Below are 24699 nucleotides of genomic sequence, written 5' to 3'. Positions count from 1 at the left end.
TTTTGACTCTCCATCCTATTCTAGGAGAAACACCTTCCCTAGGATTGAGAGGAACTAGTATTGATTATTGTCACCAGATAGCAGAAATGGCATTTTAAGCAGGGTAACATGTTATATTAAATGTCATCATTATGGAATAAAACTTTTGCTTAATTTATGTAAATAGTCATCAGGCAGATGAGAGGCCATGGTTAATATTTGCCCATTTTCTGTTTGTCACTAAATCCAACTTGTCAGTGTTCCATTTAGTGATGCTATAAAGTTAATGACTTCAGCTTGAGATCAAGCCATTAAGGGCTACAACTTTTCCCTTCTTTTCTGTAAATTATCTAGTAGGAAGAGAATCTTTCCATGTCATGGCAATACCTAATGGAGGTATCCAAATATTACCTCAATTAAAAATTAATTTTAATAAAGCAAAATGTTCATTATTTTGGCACATAGACACGCTACTAAAATACTAAAATTTTTTCACTCAATTGGAAAAAAATATGGACATAAAGAATGTTATTTTGGGCATCCCTGGTGGCTCAAGGGGTTAAGCACAGCACTGTGAAACTGTCCACAGCCTCTGTAGCACGAGTTTGATCCCCAGCCAGCCAGGTTGCTGCCCATGTGGTGCAGCAGGCCTCTCCTGCCTCACCCGCTTCTCTCCTCAGCAGTGTATTTCAGTTGGTCTGCCTGTTTTGTTCCCTACTCTGCCTCTGGCGAATCCTCTCACCCCCCGCACCTCTGGCCTGTACCCCAGTTCTTGTATGCATAAATAAATAAATCTTAAAATAAAAAAAAAGGTATTTTGCCTTGCTAGCATTGAAATGATCAGAACCACACTATAAAAACACTTAAATTCTGCTTGAACTGCCAATTTGTTTCAGAAAGCATTAAAAGTAGGCAAATATTGCTGCTGTGTGATGGATAAATGGGCGTATGTTGCATTATTTCTACTAGCCTTGTGTACGATTGAAATTTTCCGTATAAATTTATTTTTAAAAAGCAGTTTATGTTAGGGCCTCCCCGGTGGCACAGCAGTTGAGCCCTGGGCTGCGAAGCTGCCCGCAGCCTCTGCAGCGCTGGTTCGATCCCCAGCCGCCTGGCGAGGGTCCCACATGGCGCGCAGACCTCTCCTGCCGCCCGCTGCTCCCCTCAGCAGTGTACTTCGGTCCCTCTGCCTGCTCTGCTCCCCGCTCTGGCTCTGGTGAATTCTCTCACCCTCCCGCGCTTCTGACTGTACCCAGTGCTTGTATAAATAAATAAATAAATCTTTTTTTTTTTTAAAGCAGCTTATGTTAGTGATGCTTACAATAGAAATCTTGAGAAAAACTGTCCATTTATTTCTGATTCTTCATCTGGCTTTGAGTCCTGTCTCACTGTTTATCATCTTTCTGCTCATTTCTTCTATTTACCAAAATCACATTGCACTCTTAACTATTTCCATATCTCGTTCACTTTTAATATCTCTCATCAGAATATATTTTGGGCTCTTTTCCAACTACTTCTAATCCCAGCATTGAACTCAAATGGAAATATGTATTGGTGATATTGGGCAGAAGTTCAGCAAGGACACTTCTCTTTCAAATTTCATGCTGTATTAGATTTTGGACTTTATTTCATTGTTTTGCTTCAAACATGTTTTACTTTTAGAACACATTGAAGAGAAAATAATTAAAACATGACTTGTATGATAGCGATTTTAAGAATTGTTGTGATGTGCACTACGTGGACTGCTCACCTGTGTTGAAAGTGACACACACAGAGAACTTACCCCCAAACCTTAGGTATAAATTGCCCTTGTTTTAATATCTCTACCTTTGCAAGTCTTTTCTTCCTATTTTTCCTTTTCTGTGTCTGTTTTCATTTGCGATTACTGGACAACATAAGAAAAAGAGATTGGTCTTCAGTACAATCTAAACTTTTAAATTGCTGATTGAGTTGTGGGTGCCAGTGTAATTGACCTTCAGATACCTACAAGCCATAAAACACAACGGTGGTAGTGGTGCTCAGTCACCTAAATTCTTTACTACCCAGCAAAATGTCAGATAACATTTAGTGCCCTTAGTCCCTTTATCACCCACACCCAAGAGTAAAAAATTGGAATCGCAGAGCAGAACGCTTCTGTAAGCTTCAACACCCTGCCTGCAAAGATTTAACTCTCGCTAGAGGAATTTGACCTTAGTATCTGTCCTTGCAGGCAAAATGAAGGACCGGCTATCGGAGCTGCTGGAGTTAAGCAGGCACTATGATCAGCAGTTCCCAGATGAGGATAATGAGGTGGACTCACCCCAAGAGCATATCGTATTCGAGACGGACCACCTCCTGGAGTCCTTATACCGAGACATCCAGGACCTTCAGAGTGAAAACCAGCTGCTGCTGATCGACGTGAAGCGCCTGGGCAAACAGAATGTCCGCTTCCTCACGTCCATGCGGCGCCTCAGCAGCATCAAGCGCGACACCAACTCGATTGCCAAGGACATCAAGGCCCGGGGCGAGGCCATCCACCGCAAGCTGCGCGCCATGAAGGAGCTGAGCGAGAGGGCCGAGGCCCAGCACGGCGAGCACTCGGCCTTGGCGCGCATCTCCCGCGCGCAGTACAGCGCGCTCACCCGCACCTTCCAGCGCGCCATGCACGAGTACAACCAGGCGGAGATGAAGCAGCGCGACAACTGCAAGATCCGCATCCAGCGCCAGCTGGAGATCATGGGCCACGAAGTCTCGGGCCACCAGCTCGAGGACATGTGTGAGCAGGGCAAGTGGGATGTGTTCTCCGAAAACCTGCTGGCCGACGTGAAGGGCGCACGGGCGGCGCTCAACGAAATCGAGAGCCGCCACCGAGAGCTGCTCCGGCTGGAGAGCCGCATCCGGGACGTGCACGAGCTCTTCCTGCAGATGGCCTTGCTGGTGGAGGAGCAAGCCGACACCCTGAATGTCATCGAGGTCAACGTGAATCAGACCCTAGATTACACGGGGCAGGCCAAGGCCCACGTGGGCAGAGCTGTGCAGTACAAGAAGAAGAACCCCTGCCGGACCATCTGCTGCTTCTGTTGCCCCTGCCTCAAGTAACAGGTGACCCAGGTCACAACCCCTGACCTTCTACTGTAGGGAAAGGGCTGGGGAGTACACTGGGAATGATTTGGGGGTGTTCTGTACTGAGGTGCATTGCCCCAATCCAAGTAGAGCTCAGTCTTTGGGAAACAAGACACTCTAAGAATTCCAACCCTCCGTGTTCTTGGGCAGGTGGTTGATGCCCTCCCCTCTCTCTTCGTGAAGACAGATACCTACTCAGGTGTGTCAGGTCATTCTGGAGCACATGGCCCTCCTGATGGAAAACCCAATAAGTAGACTTTGTGGTTTACCTTAGGGTAAATGTCCAAGACATGTTTCCTAATGAAGATTCAAAGAAAAAGTCAGTTCTGCGTTGACTGATACAATGCACTCATCATCAAAACTTAAATTCGCTTACCCTATCCTGAAAACTTCTTAATTTCCAGGAGATGGACCTTGGGAAAGATTACATGTTTCACTTCTGGTTCTTCAAGTGGTTTATGCTAAGTGATTCCTGCTGAGATGTTTATCTTCTTTCTGCTCACCTCCCCTACTTTTTAAAATCACATTTAGCTCATACTATTTCCTTATCTCATTCACCTTTAATATCTTCTAACAGAACCTATTTGGGGTTTTTTTCCCCCAACTATTTTTTAAGCACTGAGTATGGAACAAGCACTCAAAGTATGTATTAGTCACATGTTATATTTTTATAGATAATAATTTAAAAGTTCTTTTTACTTGATTATTATGAATGCACATAACTTGGTAAAATACTAATATTCACTAATATGTATACATAATGACAGTTGGTTTGACTTTTGTAAATAAGGATATAAAAAGCAAGAAAAACACCTTTACTGATTACTGGCATTGATTGGTTGATATGAGTTTATCTCCCTCCCTACTACATGGTCCAGTTTGGGTTATTACTTTATTTTTTATAATAATTTGTAGGGTACAGTGACAAGGGCAGATATCAAAGGCTGAAGATGCATACAGAGCTAGATAATAAAATAATATTCTTGGAAATATTTTTTTTTTTGTTTCACTGTGGACCATACTTTCATGGCATTTTGTTTTCCCCTCTCTCTAAAATAAGATTTTATATTTCAAGTTCATTTAATAAACATTAAAAATAACTCTTTCAGGTATTTGTGTCTTGACCATTTCAGTCTTAGTCAGATTACCTCTACAATTCTTTTTTTTTAAAAAAAGATTTATTTATTTATACAAGAACTGGGGTATAGGCCAGATGCGCAGGAGGGTGAGAGGATTCACCAGAGACAGAGCAGGGAACAGAACAGGCAGACTGACGAATTGCACTGCTGAGGGGAGCAGCGGGTGAGACAGGAGAGGTCTGCCGCACCATGTGGGTTTCTCCCCTGCTGGCTGGGATTGAACCTGCGCTGAAGAGGCTGCGGACAGCTTCACAGTGTGGTGCTCAACTGCCTGCCTTTCTGGGGAGGCCCTACCTTTTCAATTCTTGCTTTAAAAAATTCTACCAGCTACTAGCAGGTTGCAGCATCTAGATGGAACTTGGAGAAGGGGAGAAGAAATGGGGGCATGAAAAAGAATTCACAAGGAGGTGTCTTGCTTTCTCTGCCCAAGATGCTTACAATAATTTAGCAAAATCATTAGGTTTTAGAGATTTGGTTTCATTTGCAAACTGTGTAATGCCCTTTCCCAGCTTAGCATGTTTCCTGTCTTCTGAGTCGACTCTTAACCCTTTCTAGTCATTATTTAATAAATAGTCGAGTTTATCCAGTGTTCATAATTCTCAGCTCCACTGGACAGTGAAACTTTCAAAGCAGTGGAAAGCAGGCTATATGAACTCTTTGGAATTCACTGACTAAGCTGTTTATGACCATGAAAATCTAGCCCTGCACCTAATTTTCATTTCATGGTTAAATATGAGAATTGTGGAAACCAAGTCCCACTGGGCTCATCTCAGATTCCTCCCAGTTTCTTTCTCAGCTAATGCTTTAATTCCCTTTCCCTAAAAGAAAGTCTTCGCACAGTTCCCTTGCTATGTCTTTCATAGTAGAGAAGAGGTATTCTAAATACAAACCACCTGCTAGTTTCCACAAGAGAGAATTGTTCATGACTTCAACTTGTTGAAACCCATAAAGCATGTTCTTTGCTTTGAACCGTTCGTAAGAGTAAAGCAGTGTGTATTTCTTAATCCCCCACATCACATGTAGGAGAATTAGGTCAAACCTAGACGTTAATATACCAAGAAATTAGGGAACAGTTGTCTGAAAATGCAAAAATTTTTTCTTTCTGCTTCTTAGTAAGTGTCTGAGGATGGCATCATGGTTAAGAGCACAGAAGCAGGATCCCACGCTCTGGGATTAAACCTTGACTCTGACACATGAGAGCTTTTTGATTTCTTTATGGACACATAAGTCAGCCTCTCCGTAACTCCATTTCTGTGAAATGGAGATATTAATACCTGCGTTCTAGAGTTGTAAAAAGAAAATGATTAAGTAAAATCGTTTAGAACAGTGCCTGGCACCTACTAAGTGCTGTTATCGTTGTTATGGCATAATAATATTACATTAATATTATTGCATATTACATACTTTAGTGACTGAAGTAATTAATAGTAGTGAACTTTTGAGAAAAAAAATAAATTCTTATTCTGTTACTAGTCTTTAATAAAATGAAATAAACCAAGAGTCTATCTTCTTTGGATATTATGGTTTTTATTTTCCTAGAACAAAAAACTGTTGCCACGGTGGCATTTCTGTTCCTTCTTACATTCAGACATGTTCTGAAAAAGAAATGAGATATTCCATTCAAAAAACAGTCAAGCAGGAAGCAGCTGTTCTGCTCAATTTGGCAAGTGCTTTCCACTGATTCTTCTGTGTGTCAGAAAGTCCCAGAAGGAGTCCAGTTGTGGAGGCTGGATCACAATAGATTAAAGGGAGGGATCAGTTGGCTTTTCCCACATCCTGCCCTGTCTCCCCGGAGCCCTTCTTGGCTCCCTTCCACGTGAAGCAGGGGGTGAGATGTTAGCTTTTCCCTTAGGAAAGTGATTCCAGCACCACCGACAGATGCTGAGGGGTTGGCTTTACCGCATCCCCTAATGTGAGCTTGGCAAACTAAGAAGGGTGACTTTGGGCAAGCAGAAGACTTCATGGGAAACCTCAAGTCACACACTAATGTCATTTAGCATATGAAATGACAGTCACACAACGTGCTAAAGATCCTTCAGGGGCTGAAGATGGAAATCTTTGAACACTATTGTAACATGCGGTGACTACTTCCAACTAGTAAAATGCCAAGCCTGACAACCACAGCCACAAATTCCAGATGGTGAAAATTCCAGGAATATCAGGAAAAGGACAGATGCTCACTTAGGAAACACTGGTGTCCAGGGTAATGCCAGTTAGGGTTTTTTCAAAGCCCATCAATAATTCAAAAATGTTTGGACTGTGATATCACAAAAATAAGTGTGTAGCCTTTCAAGATAATGGCTTGAACATAGAACTAACTGTCTTTGCACCAAAGCTTTATACCTTTATTTAAAAACTGCCCCTATTTTTTAAAAAAAGATTTATTTATGCATACAAGAACTGGGGTACAGGCCAGAGGTGTGGGGGGTGAAAGGATTCACCAGAGATAGAGTGGGAAACAGAAGAGGCAGATTGACTGACATACACTGCTGAGGGGAGCAGCAGGCAAGATAGGAGAAGTCTGCTGCGCCATGTGGGTAGCTCCCTGGCCAGCCTGGGATCAAACTTGTGCTGCAGAGGCTGCAGACAGCTTCACAGTGCTGTGCTTAACCCCTTGCACCGCCAAGGAGGCCCTGCTCCTATTCGTTATAGTTAAATGTCATGTGCAAATATTTCAGGCTTTACAATACAGTGTTTCTATCTTGACAGAAAACTATTGAAGATTTTGTATAGCTTAAAACAATGAAATTGGGTAATATAGCCTTGGATTTTATGTGAAAATCCTGCCCTTAATTTTCCACCATTAGGCATATTTCTACTCTTTAAAATAATGCAAGGTGCCTCTAATTATAGCATCCAATTCGTTCATTTGTAATCAAGAGGATGGTTTGAAACATCCCCTTGTAATTAGAGAAACAATTGACTTACTTTTCATTACAGAATTCAGAAGCGTTACAATTAATAAAATGGTGCAATTAGAAATGGCAAATGAATAGTATTTAGAATGTAACCAGCATCACATAAATATTGAGCTTTTTTATTACCAGAATGTGTTATAAAGAATGGGCAAGTTGCCCTATACACTGGAAATTTCAGTTATAAACTTCAGTTGTATTTATTGATAATAAAGAATTATTTTTGGGTGAGACTATAAGAGATGCTTTGAAACCAGTGATATCCTAAAAAATGAACACTGAATGACAGTTTTTTAACACTATCATTTAAAAGTTCTTGAAGTATTTTTACACCCCCTTTTAAATTGCAAGCATCCTTAGCTATTCCTTGGCCCTATTCCATTTTTGCTAATCTATATCTCTGCATTTGCAGTCCCATAGTCAACTTTAGATATATCCCCTTCTGTATCTCATGATGCCATTATAGTCAATAGTGGGTAGAAGCAGAGCATGCATCACAGGCATACCCCTTTATCTATTTTCACATGCCCTGCTATTTGTATATGCTCAGCCTAGCTATCCTAAACAGAAGTTCTTAAGTCAAGTAATGAGAACACACAAGTAATCATGTGTCTCTATGTCAGGATCTTTATTCTCAGCCTGTACCACTTCCCAGGACACATCCCTTATATTAGTCTGGATCCTGTGAGAAGCAGACTCCAGGTAGGAATGGAACAGGGTAGAGATTTTGTTAGGGGAAAACCTGCAAGAGCCCATGGGAAGGGAGTCTAGGAGCTGCGAAACTCTGTGCTGGTGCTGGTGAGAGAGGAGGAAGAATGGCAGTGTCCTAGGCTGCGGTGCAATCTAAAATGGCTTAGCAAGTCCATCAGGGTCACCAGTGTCTTTCTGGATAGGCCTGCTGTAGGGTCCCCACGGCACCCTCACCCCCCACCCCGCTTCACTTATGCTGCTGCAGTTGGCAAGGTTCTCCTGGCCAGCACTACCACCAGGCACACCGTGCTTCCTCTGCTACACTGCTTTTTGATTTTTAAGGGCAACAAACAGGATCTTCCTTGTTTTTTTGACCTTCACTTTCTGTATACTATCTTTAATTCATAGGTATTCAAATGTTTGTGGGCTAAATGAGGACTTTTTTGGAAAGTATAAAGCTTTGGTACAAACAGGTATGCTTTTTTGGAAAGTGTTTCTTTTATAGCATCAAACCTAATACCTGCCTTCCCTCTCTCAGGAGGCTCTGTGCTGGATGCCAGACCCAGAGTCGGTGGGAAAGTGACCTGAGGGTGAGGAGTGGGGCTTGGTGAGGGAAAAAAGAGATGGGGCTGGAGAAAGATCTTGGGCGAGAAGCAGATCAACCAAGAGAACGGTCAGTTTGCAAAGGCTGTGCAGAGAAACAATGGAGGTTGGTCACAGGGACAGCAGCCAGCGTGACGGGGTTGGCGGGGGGAACGCCAGTCTAGCTGCATGAGATGGAGTCTGGAAGTATAGACCGTCTTACAGGTAGCCTCAGATTGGATGCAAAGAAAGTTGCAAATCTTTTTATCTGGAAGGGAATTCCTCCCCCAACCCTTGTTATTCCTCTGGTCATGTAAAATGAGCATTATTATTATTATTATTATTATCATCATCATCATTATTAAAGACTTATTTATTTATGCATACAAGAGCTGGGGTACAGGCCAGAGGTGTGGGGGTGAGAGGATCCACCAGAGACAGAGTGGGGAACAGAACAGGCAGACTGACTGAAATACACTGCTGAGGGGAGCAGCGGGCAAGTCAGGAGAGGTCTGCTGCGCCATGTGGGTTGCTTCCTCGCAGTCCAGGGGATTGAACTCATGCTGCAGTGGCTGTGGACAGCTTCATAGGTTGTGTCTTAACCCCTTGCGCCACCAGGGAGGCCCATATTATTATTATTTTTGACAAAATGTTTTGGCTCAGCATCCTCAGGTTTCAGCACAACGTATGCCTCTCCAACGTGGCATGTAGTGGGGTGCAAAGTACCTAGCACTCTGGTCCTGGCCATGAGAGGCTGTGTTTCAGGGTGGCAACTTCAGACTTCAGTCCAAAGATGTTCTCCATCGCTGAGGTGGAGTGGGTAACCCCTGAGTGTGTGTGGGTAACCCCTTCCCCCTACACCCCTTAAGGACCCATGTTTTTTCCAAAAAAAAAAGTTCTACCACATGTGTACTCTGCAGACAAATACCTACAATGCCATTCTTTCCTCTATAGAAATTGAAGACCAAGGGGAGATTGGAGGACCCGAAACTGACCATCTTTGAGCTGTGAGTTGGGCGGGACTGCAAGAACTCCTCTTTGCTAATGATCATCTGGCAGATCTGCTGTTTCATGGCCCAAGACACCTCCTAGCTGCCAGCAGCTGGTGTACCAACTCTTACAAAACACAATTTCTCACCAAATGGAGAAGCATCTCCAAGGGGTAGAGAGGATAAACAAGGAATGTAACCCCCAAATAAAAGGAAACTATTTGGCCTATGAGAGCCAAAGACAGGAATTTTTCTTGAGGCTAGAAATGTTGAACTGGTTCATTCTTTTGCCCTGCCCTATAGTTTACCCTGGTCTAATGCAACCTTAAAAGGACAGGATGAAGTAGCACAGTTTCTTTGTAACTCTCATATCCATTTTGTAATCTGGTTTATGAAAGAAACCTGTCAAACAAGAAATGTTGCTTGTAACTTGTAAGATATTAAGACCTGCACTCACCCTGGAGAAAGTGAGAAAGCAAGCTTGTTCTCTAATGCTGCCCCTCAGCAATCCAGCAGCTTCTTCTGTTTGTCACCCGAGCTGGTCATTAACAATGCCTAAGTGACTTTGCAGCAAATTCTTATTTTCAAGGGGAAACCACAGCATAATTAGCAAAAATTGCATCGCCTTCCACTGCTAAGAGTTTCAGTGCAATGTTAAAAATGGACTGGCAGAATACCCTAGGGATATCAAGATGGCAAAAGACAGCCTCTTCTTCTCGGTAAGACAAGAGCCTTAAAATCAGTACTCTGGGAAGGACTAACCCAGCAGTGTGAATGAGTTTGAGGCTTAACAAGGACACCCAAAAGGGCAAAGTGGGAGGAAGAGGCCTAAGTAAGGTGGCCAAAAATTAGAAAGGGGAAGCTGAAAATACTAAAGTAGCTTTCCTGTGAACCAACCTAATTAGTTTTCACCTGAAAATAAATTTAATTTCAAATTAATTAAATGAAGTTATATAATTTAATTTAGATGAAATTTAATTTCATTGAAATTTTTCAAATAAAAATTGGAAGCAAAGAACTTGCCCAACTGAAGAGATTGGTAGGGACAATGATTACAGCTGGAAACTGAAGGTTGTCTTTTTCCCCTATGAGATGCATTTAAGTAAAATTGTGTCTATCCAGCAGTGCAATTAAGTAACTTGTGTGTTATATGGCATCCTATGATAGAATTTCCTTTGGGTTTAAATTCAGTGTGCTAAGGGGGATTACAATTTTGGCCTAATACCTAAAGGTCTTTATAAATTTCTGATTACTTAAAGCCTTATAGTCATTTGCATACTAATTTATTCTCTTTTGACTTTTTTTTGTAAAAAAATTAAAAAAGGTCTGACTGTTCTTACAATTTGATAAAATATGATTTCTACTTTTCCTATTACTGCACCTTCTTGCACAATAATTCCCTTTAGTCTATTGTTTCTTTGCTTGGTCTAATTTTACCCAAAAGAAAAATTTTAAGTATATATGTATTTCCATTTTCAAAATTTCATAGTCTTAAAAACAAAGTGGATACTGTGGTTTATACCTCAGATGAAAACTCGGAGTATTAAAGGTATATGCCATGTAGCAACTAAGCAACTGATTTACCTTCTCAAACTGTTTTACAAAAACAAAAGAGAAGGAAAACATTCATGAATTCAGATTTATATTATCAACTCCTCTGACTTATATAAAGAAGAAAGTAGATGTAATTTGTCAAAGGCCAAATACCCTATGTGAGCTTGGGGGGCTGCATTTGCCTTCTCTTGGGCTGTATCTGCTCACAACACAACTATAATAAATCATCAGATGTGGGTAAGGTAACTTTAAAAAAAAAAGGGGAGGGAAATTATTGCTTCCCAGTGCTTGGTAGCATAAAAACACAGTTACAGCATATATTTTTCAAGGTATTAGATCAAATGAGTTAGCTAACACACCTGGATGGAAAATGGCCAAGGATATTGCTTTTGACTCTTTCCTCTCTGCACATTTTTTTCCAATTATTTATTTATTTATTTATTTTTATTGAACTAACATTGCATTGTAAGAGTATATATGTTTCAGATCTGCATCATTAAAAATCAACATGTGTATATACTACATTAAGTGCACCACTGAAAGTACAATTCAACTCTTTACCATACAATTGACCTCTTTTACCCAATTTACCTACTTCCCTTCTCCCTTCTGGTGACTACTAATTGATCTTATAGTCTAAAAGTTTATTTTTGTTTTCTTCAGTTCATCTATTTATTTGGTTATTCTGTTTACTGCAATGTGAATGAAATCACATGGTATTTTTTTCCTTCCTTCCGACTTATTTCACTAAGCTTAATAACCTCATGGTCTGCCCTTAAGGTTGTTACAAATGGCAGGATTTCATCCTTTTTTATAGCTGAGTAGTATTCCATTGTGTATATATGTGTATATATATATGTGTGTGTGTGTGTATATGTGTGTGTACGTGTGTGTATGTTATTTATCCAATTTTTATCCAATCATCTTTTTGGGTGATATCTTCTTTTTGGGTGATATCTTCTTTTTGGGTGATATCTTCTTTTTGGGTATATATTTTTTGGGTGTTATCTTCCATTCCATGTCTTTGATACCATATAGTCAAAAATTCCAAACCTTTATGGGGAGGAAATTGACCACTGATGAGCCTAGCGGACCCTTTTAGTTTGCCTAACAAGGAGCAAACATCCTCTCAATTTTAGCCAAGATACCCAGGTGCATGAGCATGAGTGGGCAAGCTCCATGAGCAGCTGTTACCCAAGCAAGACACTTTTCATCTGTTAGTGAGACTGGTCTTCTTCTCATCTTTAACAAATAATTGTTTTTGAGTAGTAGAAGTCAGCTTATAATGTATCCAGCTGGGTCCTGTTCAAGCATACCACGAGATGATGAGCAATTACACACATTGCCCCACTGTGATTCCGGCCAGTACCACGTGACACCCATTGCATTGGCCTGAGTCATTTGCTCAGTAATCTATACCTTTATCCTACTGAAAGCTTGCCCATTCTTCTTCAATGTCCCACAAATTCCTCAAACTTGGCATTCTAGTCTTCCTACTATGAACCTCCTTCAGTTAATGGAATCATAATCCCCCTTTCTTATTACAAGCAAAACATCTCTGTCTGCAACCAAATGGAATTAAAGAATTCTTGCTAATACAAAAAAAAAAGGCTTAATATTTGTGGGCTATTATGTGATTAATATAATCCAAAATGTACACCATTCTTGAAACTTCCTGTCTGAATTTTTCTAGATGACCCCATAAAAGAGTTATTTCACATATCAGAAATTGTGTTTTGATTTACATTTAAATGTAAATAATCCATGGTAATGTGACTGTTCACTCAATAAATGTCTGTAAAGTGCAGAATTGATATTACTTCATGTGTGTTCAAACTTGCGTATTCTTTTCTGTATATCACTTGTCTGGACCAACTTCCTGTGGTTCTGTCGGCACAGCATGAGTTCTAAGAGCTCCTTTCACTTTCACAAATGTCTGGGTTTGAATGATAAATTACATTCACCCAACATCTATATGATATACAATCGAGGGGTTTCCTGACTTGACATTTTCTTCACTCAGCCTGCCCTTTAATGCCTCACCAGTTTAGTGGGAGCCCATGTTCTGAGAAGCTGCAGGAAGCCCTGTCCTCGATAGATAACCCCTGTCCTTGGTGTGAAGCCCCCACGACAGTCCTTTCTTCCTTCACTGCCACTGCCTGCTTTCTTACTAACCAAAACCAAAGTAAAATAAATATTCTTAAGGAATAAAGAAAAATTTAAAGTAAAATAACAAGGAAGGGAGAAAATTCAGAACAATGAAAATGATTAAGTTAAAACATAAGGGTTAAAATAAAATGTAATGGAAGGTGAACAATTACAACAAATTACTTTCTAGCACTTTGAGATACCTGAGTGTGCTTTTAGATTTATTTTTTAATTTTTATTTTTAAAGATTTATTTTAATTTTTATTATGAGCACAAGAACTGGTGTGTAGGCCAGAGGTGCAGGGGGGAGGGGGGTGGTGGTGAGAGGATTCACCAGAGACAGTGGGGAGAACAGGCGGATCCACTGAAATGCACTGCTGAAGGGAGCAGTGGGTGAGACAGGGGAGGTCTGCTGTGCCATGTGGGTAGCTCCCTGTTCGGGGATTGAACTCATGTGGCAGAGGCTGGTGATAGCTTGATAGCCTGAGACTTTAATCCCTAGGCCACTAGGGAGGCTCCTGCTTTTAGGTTTAGTGAAAAATAAAAATAAAAAGCAACAACATATAAAACAAAATAAAAACAAGATTAAGAAAAAATTTTCTAAACTCAATTAAGAAAAAGTTTTCTAACCTTTTTAAAGGATGTAAAACTAATAATATTTTTAAAGAAAATACAATTAAAGACAATGTAAGGAAAACCAGATACAGGCAGAACATTTAAAGGGCAGGGAACTAAAATAGAATAGGGAAAACTAGAAAAAAATTAAGTAAATGAAATGATAAATGGTATGTGCGTCTCACAGTAAAGTGAACTCGAACACTGCTCCATAAAACAGAATTTGTCTTTAATAAAGTTGGAAAATAAAAAATGACAGGAAAAGAGGAGAGGAGGGAGGTAGAATTATTTAACAAATGTTAAAGTAAAAGGAATACTCTGGCAGCAACCCTACCATGAGATTATAACTTGAGCCTGCCTCAGAATCACCCAACTCTGAGATGTGGACCAAGAAGCCGGGGTGGGCCTGAGAATTTGCATTTCCACCAAGTGCCCAGGTGACCCTGATTCTTTGAAAACATGTGTGGTTCTCATAGACATGTGTGTGTTACAATTTTTTAAGTCACTTGCCATGTTTTGAGCTGCCTGATGGAAAGGCCTCTGGACGAGGAGCTGAGATACTCCCAGGCTGCTGGCAGGGATTTGGAACGCAAGCCCTCAGCCCTCGCTGCAACAACCTCAAAGGAACAGAATCCTATCAGCCATCCCTGGGGCACTCTTAGAAGTGGGGCCTGCCTCATCCAAGCTGGGAGCCCCAGGTCAACCTTGAGGCTGAGGCATCTGGCAAAGCTGCACCTGGATCCCTGACTCTTAGCCACTGTGCGGAAAACAAATGATTGTCGGTATAAGCTTCCAAATTTTGGGATAATTTCTTCCATGACAATAGATAGTAACATAGCCGGGAAAGGGCAAAAACAAAGGTTTGGGAAATAGTGGGGGGAGAAAAATCTCCTATAATTCTAACACTCAGACACAACCACTGCTTATTTTTTGCATGTTTTAGTTCATTCTGCATATATATGTATATACATATAAAGAATGTGAATAAAATTCTGCATCGTATATTTTCATTTAACATTAAAGCACATGTATTCCCATGTTGCAATAAAATTTTTTGTACTTACTTTTCTATTGAGATATAATTAATATATTATGTGTACAACTGGCCTATATTTAAAGACATGTTATCTTCTACAACGAGCGAATTGGTGGGTTACAGGTGAGTGGTTTCTGGTTGTCTATGGCTCAATAAAGAACAAAGTCTTTAAGAACAAAGTCTCTCTGTAACTTACCATTTTGATATCTTTGGAGTCTGATCCACTCATGGTCACAGGCTGACTAACGCAATTCCAAGAATTAAATCTTCACACATTCTCACTGAAGGCAGGGAAAAAAAGGGAAGGAATAGTAAACACATTCACTTCTTGAAACTTTTATTTTGTGATTCAGAAAGAAAATCTCTCAGAGCCCTCATTCAACTTTCCCTCATCTCTCGTTGGTCAGAGCTGGCTCACTCACTGTGACCACCCTCACTTCCCCTAATCTGATACACACACCAATTACTGTCAAGACAAGACTATGACAATTCTGATTTAGACCACAAATGATTAAATTGCTTTGGACAGGAAAGGAGTCTTCTTTCTTTCCTAAATCAAATTAGGGAATGGCTATTAGAAAAGTCACAGATATTGGCCACCACAGGCTCCTGTCTTGAGTCAGGTATCCTGGAAGATAATTTTTGATATGTTATTTCACTTAATTCTTACAACTTTATCTGAGCTATCATTATATTCACTTAACAGATGAGGGAACTGAGACTTGAAGAAGTTAAGAAGAAAATAGCTAGACGAAAATACAAATTTGAGCTATGTTTACTAAATTTACAATTTAAACAATACCTTTATAGTATGTGTCCAGTTGCCTGTTGCTTGATCTATAGTTCAGAAAAATCATTGTTATAATAATGACAATGCTGAATTATGTACAAAATGGCTAATTTATAGTCTGCTTTCTATATAGCATATATGTATACATTATTTCATTAAGATTTGAAACAAAAATGTAAATTCTGTAAGCATTAAAACAGGAAATTCTGCCAAGAACAATACATTCCAAAGGATATCACATATCTTAATTTTTATAACAATAAGTGAGATCAGGTAGAATTGGAAGGGCACCTCTAAAATCTAACTAGAAACTTTCCAAGTTTTGTACGACTTACATTTATTTGTAGTTAACTAACTTACAAGTTACTCATCTCACTTTTTAATTCTATGTGTGGTGGGAAGATAGGATTTATGTTGGGCCTTGGAGGAGAGTTAGACAAAGAATAGCATGGGGAAAGGAAGAAGAGAGAAAAAAAATGACTTTGAATATTCCAGGGACATGGAATCCCTGTTTAGTATGACTGGGACTTAGGGGATGTGAATAAGATTTCATGTTCTATTTTATTCACTTTTGTATTTGAATTTTATACAACTTTTGTAACCTAACTCTGTTTTGATAAAGCTATTTTCATTTTGAAAAGATAAAGAGAGAAAAATAAGGGTAGACGCTGTATTTCAAAAGTTCTTAGGGCAAACAAAGTCAATGAGCGGTCTTGTAAAGCCTAGGCAATCCAATCAGGTGTTTGCAAAAAGAATAGAAGCAAAGTTGAATATCAGCAAAGAGGTGAGCAGATGATTCTTTTAAAATATATGCATGGAAACAAAATATATGCCTGTGAATGTGATATCAAAGCTAGAGAAACTAACTTTGGCTAGTATGTATGTTAGCTATCTATAGGTATGTAAAAAATAACACAACTTTCTTAGCAACCTAAAATAACAAATATTTATTATGTAATTTCTGAGGGCCAGGAAATCAGGGCTTAGCTGAAGGTGATCAGGGCTGTAGTCTTCTGAAGGCTTGATTGGGCTGAGGATCCGTTTCCAAGCTCACTCATGTGCAACCTCAGTTACTTGATGGTGGTTCTTCACAATGAGGACCTGTCACAGCATTCCTCATGAAGTGACCCTGGCATCCTCCTGAGGAAACGATCCTAGAAAGAGAGAAACCACGATGGTAGCAGCTGGGACTTTTGTTGACCTAGACTTTAAGGTTGCATATCACCTTTCCCATGTTATTACACTCATTAGAAATTAGTCAGTACATCTAGACCACACTCAAGGGGAAGGGAATCAAGCTTCATGTTTTGAAGGCAGCAGAATTCAAACATTTACATGCCTATTGTCTACACCACCACAAAATGCAGAAAGAATATACTGATACAAACAATCACAAACAGTGACTAACAGTTTAAATCAGGTGAAACGTTTCCCTATACATAAGCCAAATGCAATTTCCTGAATATGAAGCCGTTTCTTTGTTACAAAATCTGTCTTAATAATGTCATTTACTCGCTAATGCCATCAATTTTAACAAATGCCACTGCCCAGCACTTTTCATATTTTGTTCCAGCTCTCAAGTGGACATTGGTCATGGCTTGTAGTCTCCAGCATCTTTTGAACACCTCTCCTATGTGTGGGGAATTTCCTTCATTTTGAATGCCTGCTTCTTTTTTTTTTTTTTTAATTTATTTATGCATACAAGAACTAGGGTACAGGCCAGAGGCGTGGCGAGGGGGTGAGAGGATTCACCAGAGACAGAGTGGATAACAGAACAGGCAGAGTGACTGAAACACACTGCTGAGGGGAGCAGTAGTCAAGTCAGGAGAGGTCACCATGTGCGTCACCATGTGGGTCACTTCCCTGGCCTAGAATCGAACTGGTGCTGCAGTGGCTGCGGACAGCTTCATAGGCTGCATGTTAACCACTTGCTCCACCAGGGAGGCCCTTGAAGCCTTTTTCTTAAGGAAGAAGCCAGAACTTTGTGTCCCAGCCTTCCTTACAGCTAGGATGCAACCTGTGTTCTTCCACCTAGGACATTCCCATGGAAGGTTTGGAACCAGCAGTGTGGCTCAGACTCCAGTAAGAATGGAAGAAAGAACACCAGTGTTGGATGAGACCTTATAGTCTTCATCTCAGGGCTCTGCTTTCCCCTGTGTTAGCTTTATTCTCAGATAGCCTGTTTCCATTAAGGTATCCCAGTTCATCAGTTTCAGAATTCTCATCATCCATTGCTTCATTAACAACCACAATGCAGGGGCACAAGACAATAGCAATTTTATTCTGCCCACAGATTCTGCAAATCAGGAATTGGAAAAGGATACATTAGGGACAGCTTGTCGGAGTCCATGCTACCTGGGCACTTAGCTGCAAGGATTCAACAACTGGGACCTCTTGATAGGTAGGAGTCAATGGAAGGCACATTAACGCACATTTGTAGCAGTTAATATTGGCTGTTGGTTGGGGCTGTGGGACTGGTAGAAAAGTTCTGCAAAGCCCCTGAGGTATGGCCTTCTGTTGCCTTAATTTTAAAAATGGAGTTATGAATACTTGTGGGATTGTTAAGAACATGAAATTAGGTAATGGATGTAGAGTCACCTGGTGGGTACTCAATACACCTTTGTATTACTATTACCATGCTAAGTGCTGTCAACACGGAATTTTATGAAACTGGGGCCTCTGACAAGTGGTGCAACAAGATGGAGATGGTGGGTGGGGATCCTGGATGGTGACTGCAAGGCTGCCTCCAGGCCCAGCAGAGTCCAAGCTCCTCTTCCTCTCAGCAGGTCAAGGCAGAGCCTGAGGAAGCTGCTCTGTCTGGTCGTGTGCAGGCCTCATGCTCAGTAGGAGGCACACTGTGGGGCAGGGACACAGGTGCTGGCCTCTGGTTCCTCGTGATCCAAAGCCCAGTCATTATCTTGGGGGGCTCCAGGGGGCGTCTATTGTATGTTCTCGAATGGATCCTGCAGACCAGGGCAGCAGCTTGAGCGCCAGGCTCCCCAGGTCAGGACCATGTCCAGGGGTCACAGGAGTTGCAGGAGGTGGTGGTGCTGCGGCTGTCTTCCCGCAGGACCTGGGGAGTAAGCAGCCCTCGGGCCGTCTACACGTACTGGAATTTCTCAGTCAGAGAAGCACGGCCTGGAGTGACGAGGGCTTGGCTGCCAGAGGCCCCCCGGCCACCTGCGGCGCTGGCACCCCCCCCGCCCCCCCACCGCCCCACGCCTGACCCTGTGGCTGATGCCAGGGCCGTGGCCGGGCGACCTGGCCGGCAAAGACCATCCTGGAGACCGAACCCCGCGCACAGACAGGAGGGGGCGCAAGGCCGCGCCGTCCCGGGGGCAGCACAGCGACACCCAGGTGCTCGGCTGCGCCCTGGTGCCCCGGGACGCCGCAGCTCGGAGCGCGCGCAGCCGGGGCAGGGCCTGCGTGTGCAGAGGGGGTCCCGGGCGGACCCCCCATTTCCAAAGCGCCTCCTCCTCGTGTGACCCGAGACACAGGGTCAGCTGAAAGGCCGCCCTTGGGGGGGGGACAGGGGCCCCCCAACTCTGGTTGTGCCCGTGCAACTCCACCCTTGACAAGGCTCCTGTTTGGAATAAACCGAGCAACGCCTCCCCCGCCTCGGGCTGCACGCGGCGGGCGCCGGCCCGTGCAGCGCGTCCCCCCGGGGGTGCAGAAGTTGGCGGCCCGGGGTCTGCGCGCCCGCGCACCTCCAAACCGAAAGCAGAAGCGGCGGGGTCGGGCGCAGCGGGCGCGCCGAGCTCCTCTGCAGTTGCCGGCGCTGCCGCGGCGGGCGGGGGGCAACCGCGAGCTGCGGCGGCGGGAAAAGCGGGGCTCCCGCGGGGAGGGGGCCCCGCTCGGGCGGGGAGAGGCCGAAGAGCCGCGGCGGAGGCGCCCCCGCGGCCCCCGGGGAGGGTGCGGGGCGCCGGCGGGGGACGGCTGCGTTTGTAGGAAGAGCGGAGGAGACTCCGTGCGCCTGTACCAGGATGGCCGAGTGGTTAAGGCGTTGGACTTAAGATCCAATGGACATATGTCCGCGTGGGTTCGAACCCCACTCCTGGTAGAAGCGTTTTATTTTCTCCCCTTCCTTGTTTGCGTTTTAAATACACATTTCATCGACTACGCCACGCCTCAGCCTCCGAGAATTCCCTCTTCGGGCGGGGACAGGCGCGATCCCACGGCGCGCGGGGCTGGGCCGGGCCGGGCCGGGCCGGGCTGGGCCAGCCGGCGCCGCCCGCGGGTCGCACCCCCGGCTCTGTCTCCTGCGGGGCGGAGAAGCCCGCGGGGGGAGCCCCGGGGAGGGTTGAGCCTGGTCAGAAAATTGCCTCTGCAGGGAAGTCCTCCTACCTGGACCCCCTTCTGAGGCTCAAGGGAACCGCGTGCACAGTTCTTCCATTGACTTCGTGAGGGGGGAGGCACTTTGTTGCTATGTTCTAAAATGGATCCTTACTGGCAGTCGGTGTAGGATTTTAAAATGCTAATGGCATGGTCCAGTTTTTTGTTTATTTTTAATATTTTATAAATTCCTCCTCTGGGAGGAAGGGGTTTGAGATAAGAGAAAGGGATCCTGGTCATGCTCTATTTCCTGACCTGGATGGTTGTTGCCAGGGTATTTGCTTTATAAATTATTTGTCAGATCAGTGTAAAAGAATAATACAGTTCAAAACACAACAAAGCAAAACCGGACAATTATAAATCAGAGACATCCTGCAGGGGAGGAGGCAGGAGAGGGATCAGAGGGAAGAGGGAGGAGCACAGGGGACTGAGGTGATGGTGCACAGGTGCATTGGTGAAGGAAATTCTATGGGGACTACACCTGAGGGGGTGGGGGGAAGCAAATGTTGTTTAAAAATGAACAATGATGAAAAAAATAATATATATAAAAGAAATTATTTGTCAGTATCTGAGTTGTATGCACTTTTCTATGTATGTGTGGCAGCTCACAATAAAACATGTTCAAGTAGAAGAAAAGGAGAAAAATGAAAGTTTTAAAACCAAGAGGAAAGATAGTTGCAAAGACAGCACATTGCAAAGAACTTAAAAAAATCGTTTAGGGGTAAGATACGGACTAGATGTTCCAATAAATGCAACCATTTAAGTCATAAATTAACGTTGATAATTACTACCACCTAGTCCCTGGGCCTCATTTAGCCACCAGCTGTCTTTTGTAATAAAGAGTCATGTGTTGTGTTTACTTGTCACATCTCCTTAGGCTTCTTCAGCCAGGCCAATGGCCCCTTACTTTCATGATCTTGACATGCCTGGAGGTGACAGGCCAATCATTCTGTTGAACATCCCTTTGTCATTCTGCATTTGTGTGTCTCCTTGTGATTGGATTCGGTTTAGGCGCACGTTGGCAGGGTTATGGCAGAAGTAATGTGGTGTTCCAAACGCATCCTCTCAGGTGGCATGATTTGAAGGCGTCCTGCTACTGATAATTACTTAATTCACTTGATTAAGCTTCTCTGCCAGACTTCCACAGTTACTTTTTCCCTTTGCAGTGAATGCATAGTTTGAGGGAAGTGTTCTGAAGCTATATAAGCATCACATTACTCGTCCAACTTTCCATTGTACTCAGTTATTTATGGAATCATAGTTTTATAAGTATGTACTTATGTTTTTTTTTATCTTAGTTAATGGTTACACTCCATTCTGCAATTATTTGTTTTGATGTTCAAAGTGTCCCACACATGGCCAATGGGAGTTCAATCAAGGTCACTTTTGACAAGTGACTGTCGTTCTTTGACACTTCCTTACTTCCTAGTTCAAAATATTCCATGCTCACTGTAGGGTCAGTGAAGCTGGTCAGGTTTTATGGCGCTGGCCTCTGTGGCTATCACCTGTGGCCTTGAACGCAGATGGCGCTTGGGAGCGTGGGTGCAGGGCATGAATGCCTGACTGTGGACACCTGGAGCATAGTATGGGCATACCTGAGTGGGTACACCTGAGCCTGGAGGCTGAGGCTATAAAGGCAGCGTCACACAGACAGGGCTTAGCAGAACAGCTAAGAGAGGACGAGCGATGACTGTAACAAGGAAAGACCATGTGCAAAAGCGTGAGAGAGCCTATAGCGCCAGCAGGGCATGGGGCAAGCTCTATTGATTCACTCAGACCGGTAAAGGTGAGTCCTGGAAACATCAGTTTTTTCAGGCTTTTGCTGATCTTTCTACACTATTTGTAGTGAGGCAACCAGGTATAGCGCAGGCTGCAGGGGCAGAGGGTTAGCCAGCCTCCCAACCCCTGCCAAATCTTTACTCTCTCAGGGCTTGCTCTGACATTCTCTCTTAGCCTTTCTCCATCGCTTTCCACTGCCCACCATCCTCTGTGGCGCTGCCCTTATATCCCTGACCTCCTAGGCACAGATGTGCATACTTATGCACGCCCACACCATATTCTACGTGTCCACCATCAGGCATGCATATCCTGAGCCCAGGCTCCCAAGTGCCTCCTGCATTCAAGGTCTCGGAAGATAGCCACAGAGGCCAACAGCACAAAAGTCTGACCATCACTTACCCTACAGAGCCCAAAGAGAAAGAGTAAAGATTTGCTGGGGCCTGGGAGGCCTGCCAGCCTCCTGGCCCCTCAGCCCCTCTACCTGCCTGCTCTCCTGCCTGCACTACACTCACCTTGCCCCAATCCAGTCATAAAATCGCTATTTGCCAAAGCTTTCTAGTCTCAAAGATTTCTCTTTATAGTGGAGAAAAGTAGTTAGAAAACAAGTATTGGGTGCTACATGTGCTCGTTGCTCTGATATGTTGCTGTTCTCAAGCCCTCTCGGTGGACAGAATTAGGGTGTCTGTGTGTGTGTGTGTGTGTGTGTGTACGTACACATCTGTGTTTTATCTTTCTACATTTCTATTTATATTTTTATCTAGGAGTTCACACCAATACCTCCAACTCTAATCCAACACTACAGATTTTGTTCTCATTTTCTATTCATCTTTGTAATTCCATAAACTCACCCCCCACCCCATAGTGTAACATTTACCTTGTTTGGGCACATATAATGGCTTTATAATTGAATTACTTAAGAAGGGAAGGAAAGAGGAAAAAGAGCATTTAAATACTTTGGAAATGAGCATCCTGCCAGCATCCAAAGCAGACATCGTTAGACACTTGGGCTCTGCAGACAAGCAACCCAATTGCTGCCTCCAGCCATAGAACTATAGTCCAAGTAGCTTTAGAAGGATAACATGGATTACGTCCAGGGCACTCAAGGAGCAGTGCAGGAAGCCCCAATGTCCCCAGAAAGTTGACTTCATTTGAGAATTGGAGAGAGGTAGGACATAGGGAAGAGCAGGGAGGAGAGGAAAAGAGATACAGGTGGGGGAAGTATGGGACCTGGAGTCTGCTAATGTTATTTAAGACAAGAAGCAACCTGATTAATGTTGGTCTATCTATGGCCATTGACACTATTGGCCTGTCCATATATGCTCAGGGCGAGGGAGCATGTTGAAGTCACAGAAAATCATGATTTCTGGAAAATTGCTTAATTTCATCAATAGCCAGATAGTGTAGCTCTTTCTTCTTAAAAACCGAGCAAGGGAAGGAATAAGACTGATTGCAAGACTTCGAATATAGGGGCTTGTGCCGATTCTGGTGTTTGCATCATGATGTTCAACACAGATATGGAGAAATATGACTGAGAAGAGGCACTAGTGCAGACTTTCACTTTGTTCCTTTAAAACTCTGTTGTAAATCATCTTTGAGTCAGTAGTAACCAGTTACTGTGCTTTAGCAGAGATGGCAAAAGACCAGCCAGTGTTCTTCCTGAGACTGCTAAAATTCTGAAAATAGATCACAGACAGAGATGCGTCACAAAAGGACAAAATGACATCTGAAAGCTGCTGGTCTATAGAAACAGCAGAAAATCTATCAGAGAGAAAATCTATCAGAAGCCTCCTAGGGCCCTGAATCACAGGTTTTCTGTTGATTGATACATATGGCCTACTTAGCTGCAATCTTCAAACACCAACTTAGAGGGATTTTATTGCTTTACTATATCCTTCTCTACAAATGTATCATCCATCTCCTCTTATTAGCTAGATACTCTAAGTGAATTTAATTTGAACACAGCCACCTTTAAAATATGACTCAATTTATAAAAGTTCAAATCCCCCAAGGAGACTCAGTAGAAAGAGCCCTGAGGTCAGACACATCACCTGCTTTCCCGGGTGACTGTCTCTCTGTCCTCATCTGTAAATTAAAAAATAGGATTTACTTCCATGGCGAGTAGGTGAGACTGAATGAGCTGTACCATTCTTTTTATAAAAGCAGGTGTTCTCAGTTCTCTTCCCTTTTCTGGAAACTCATCCTTAGTGGAAGCACAGCAGAACCATGCCGTGCAAGTCGGAAGCAATGTTACCTTGCATGTGTAAGACCACTTTGCATTTTTTTCAAAACACGTTTGCATTCACAGTCAGCTTTGACGGACAAGATCACATGCCCAGGTCCATTGTTCCTATGTGGTGGGGACAGTTAGACATAATTTTCCTCAATGAATTGAAAAGGTTATGCTTTCCTTTCACTCAGAATTATGTATATATAAAACCCGAGAATTGCAGTCGTGCTTAAAAAAGGAAAACCGTCCCAAAATGGGGGAGGAAGATGAGACTTCCCGGTGGCTCAGCGGGTTGAACACAGCGCTGTGAAGCTGCCCACAGTCTCTGTAGTGCCAGTTCAATTCCCCACCGGCCAGGAAGAGTCCCACATGGCGTGGCAGACTTCTCCTGTCTCACCAGCTGCTCCCCTCAGCAGTGTATTTCGGTCCCTCTGCCTGAATTCTCTCACCCTCCTGCGCCTCTGGCCTGTACCCCAGTGCTTGTATAAATAAATCTTTAAAAAAAAATGTGGTAGGATGTTTACTTTTCCTTGAAAAGTAGATCTATTATATTAGACTCTTCATTTAAAATCTTTAATATTTTCTATTTAAAGTTGAATCATTCATACCATCCTTACACTTAAAATGGTCATTTAAAAGTAAAAAAAAGTCACCACTTTGAATTCTAAATTAAGAGTGTAGCTTGGTAAGCATTCATGTTCTGGCTTTGAACTAGTTGTAAGTCATTTAAAATGGTTTGATTATTTTCTATTACAGAAAAGCTGTAGGAAGTGTTGCCAATACATTTAAACACTGACACCTGCTGGTTAATTTGAGGCAAAT

General features: G+C 42.8%; 1 protein-coding gene across 1 annotated transcript; it reads left to right on the top strand.

The window, feature by feature from the left end:
* Positions 1–2188: 2188 nt before the first annotated feature.
* STX11 (syntaxin 11) lies at positions 2189–3057 on the top strand (the record flags this gene model as incomplete). The annotated part of the gene is made up of 1 exon (XM_084227689.1): positions 2189–3057. The coding sequence occupies exon 1, from the start codon at positions 2194–2196 to the stop codon at positions 3055–3057; it is 864 nt and encodes a 287-aa protein (XP_084083815.1). The 5' UTR covers positions 2189–2193.
* Between the last annotated feature and the right edge of the window lie 21642 nt (positions 3058–24699).

The sequence above is a fragment of the Talpa europaea genome, assembly GCF_964194135.1.
Source record: "Talpa europaea genome assembly, chromosome: 2".
NCBI lineage: Eukaryota > Metazoa > Chordata > Mammalia > Eulipotyphla > Talpidae > Talpa > Talpa europaea.
This window is presented reverse-complemented; position numbering and strand designations above follow the sequence as displayed.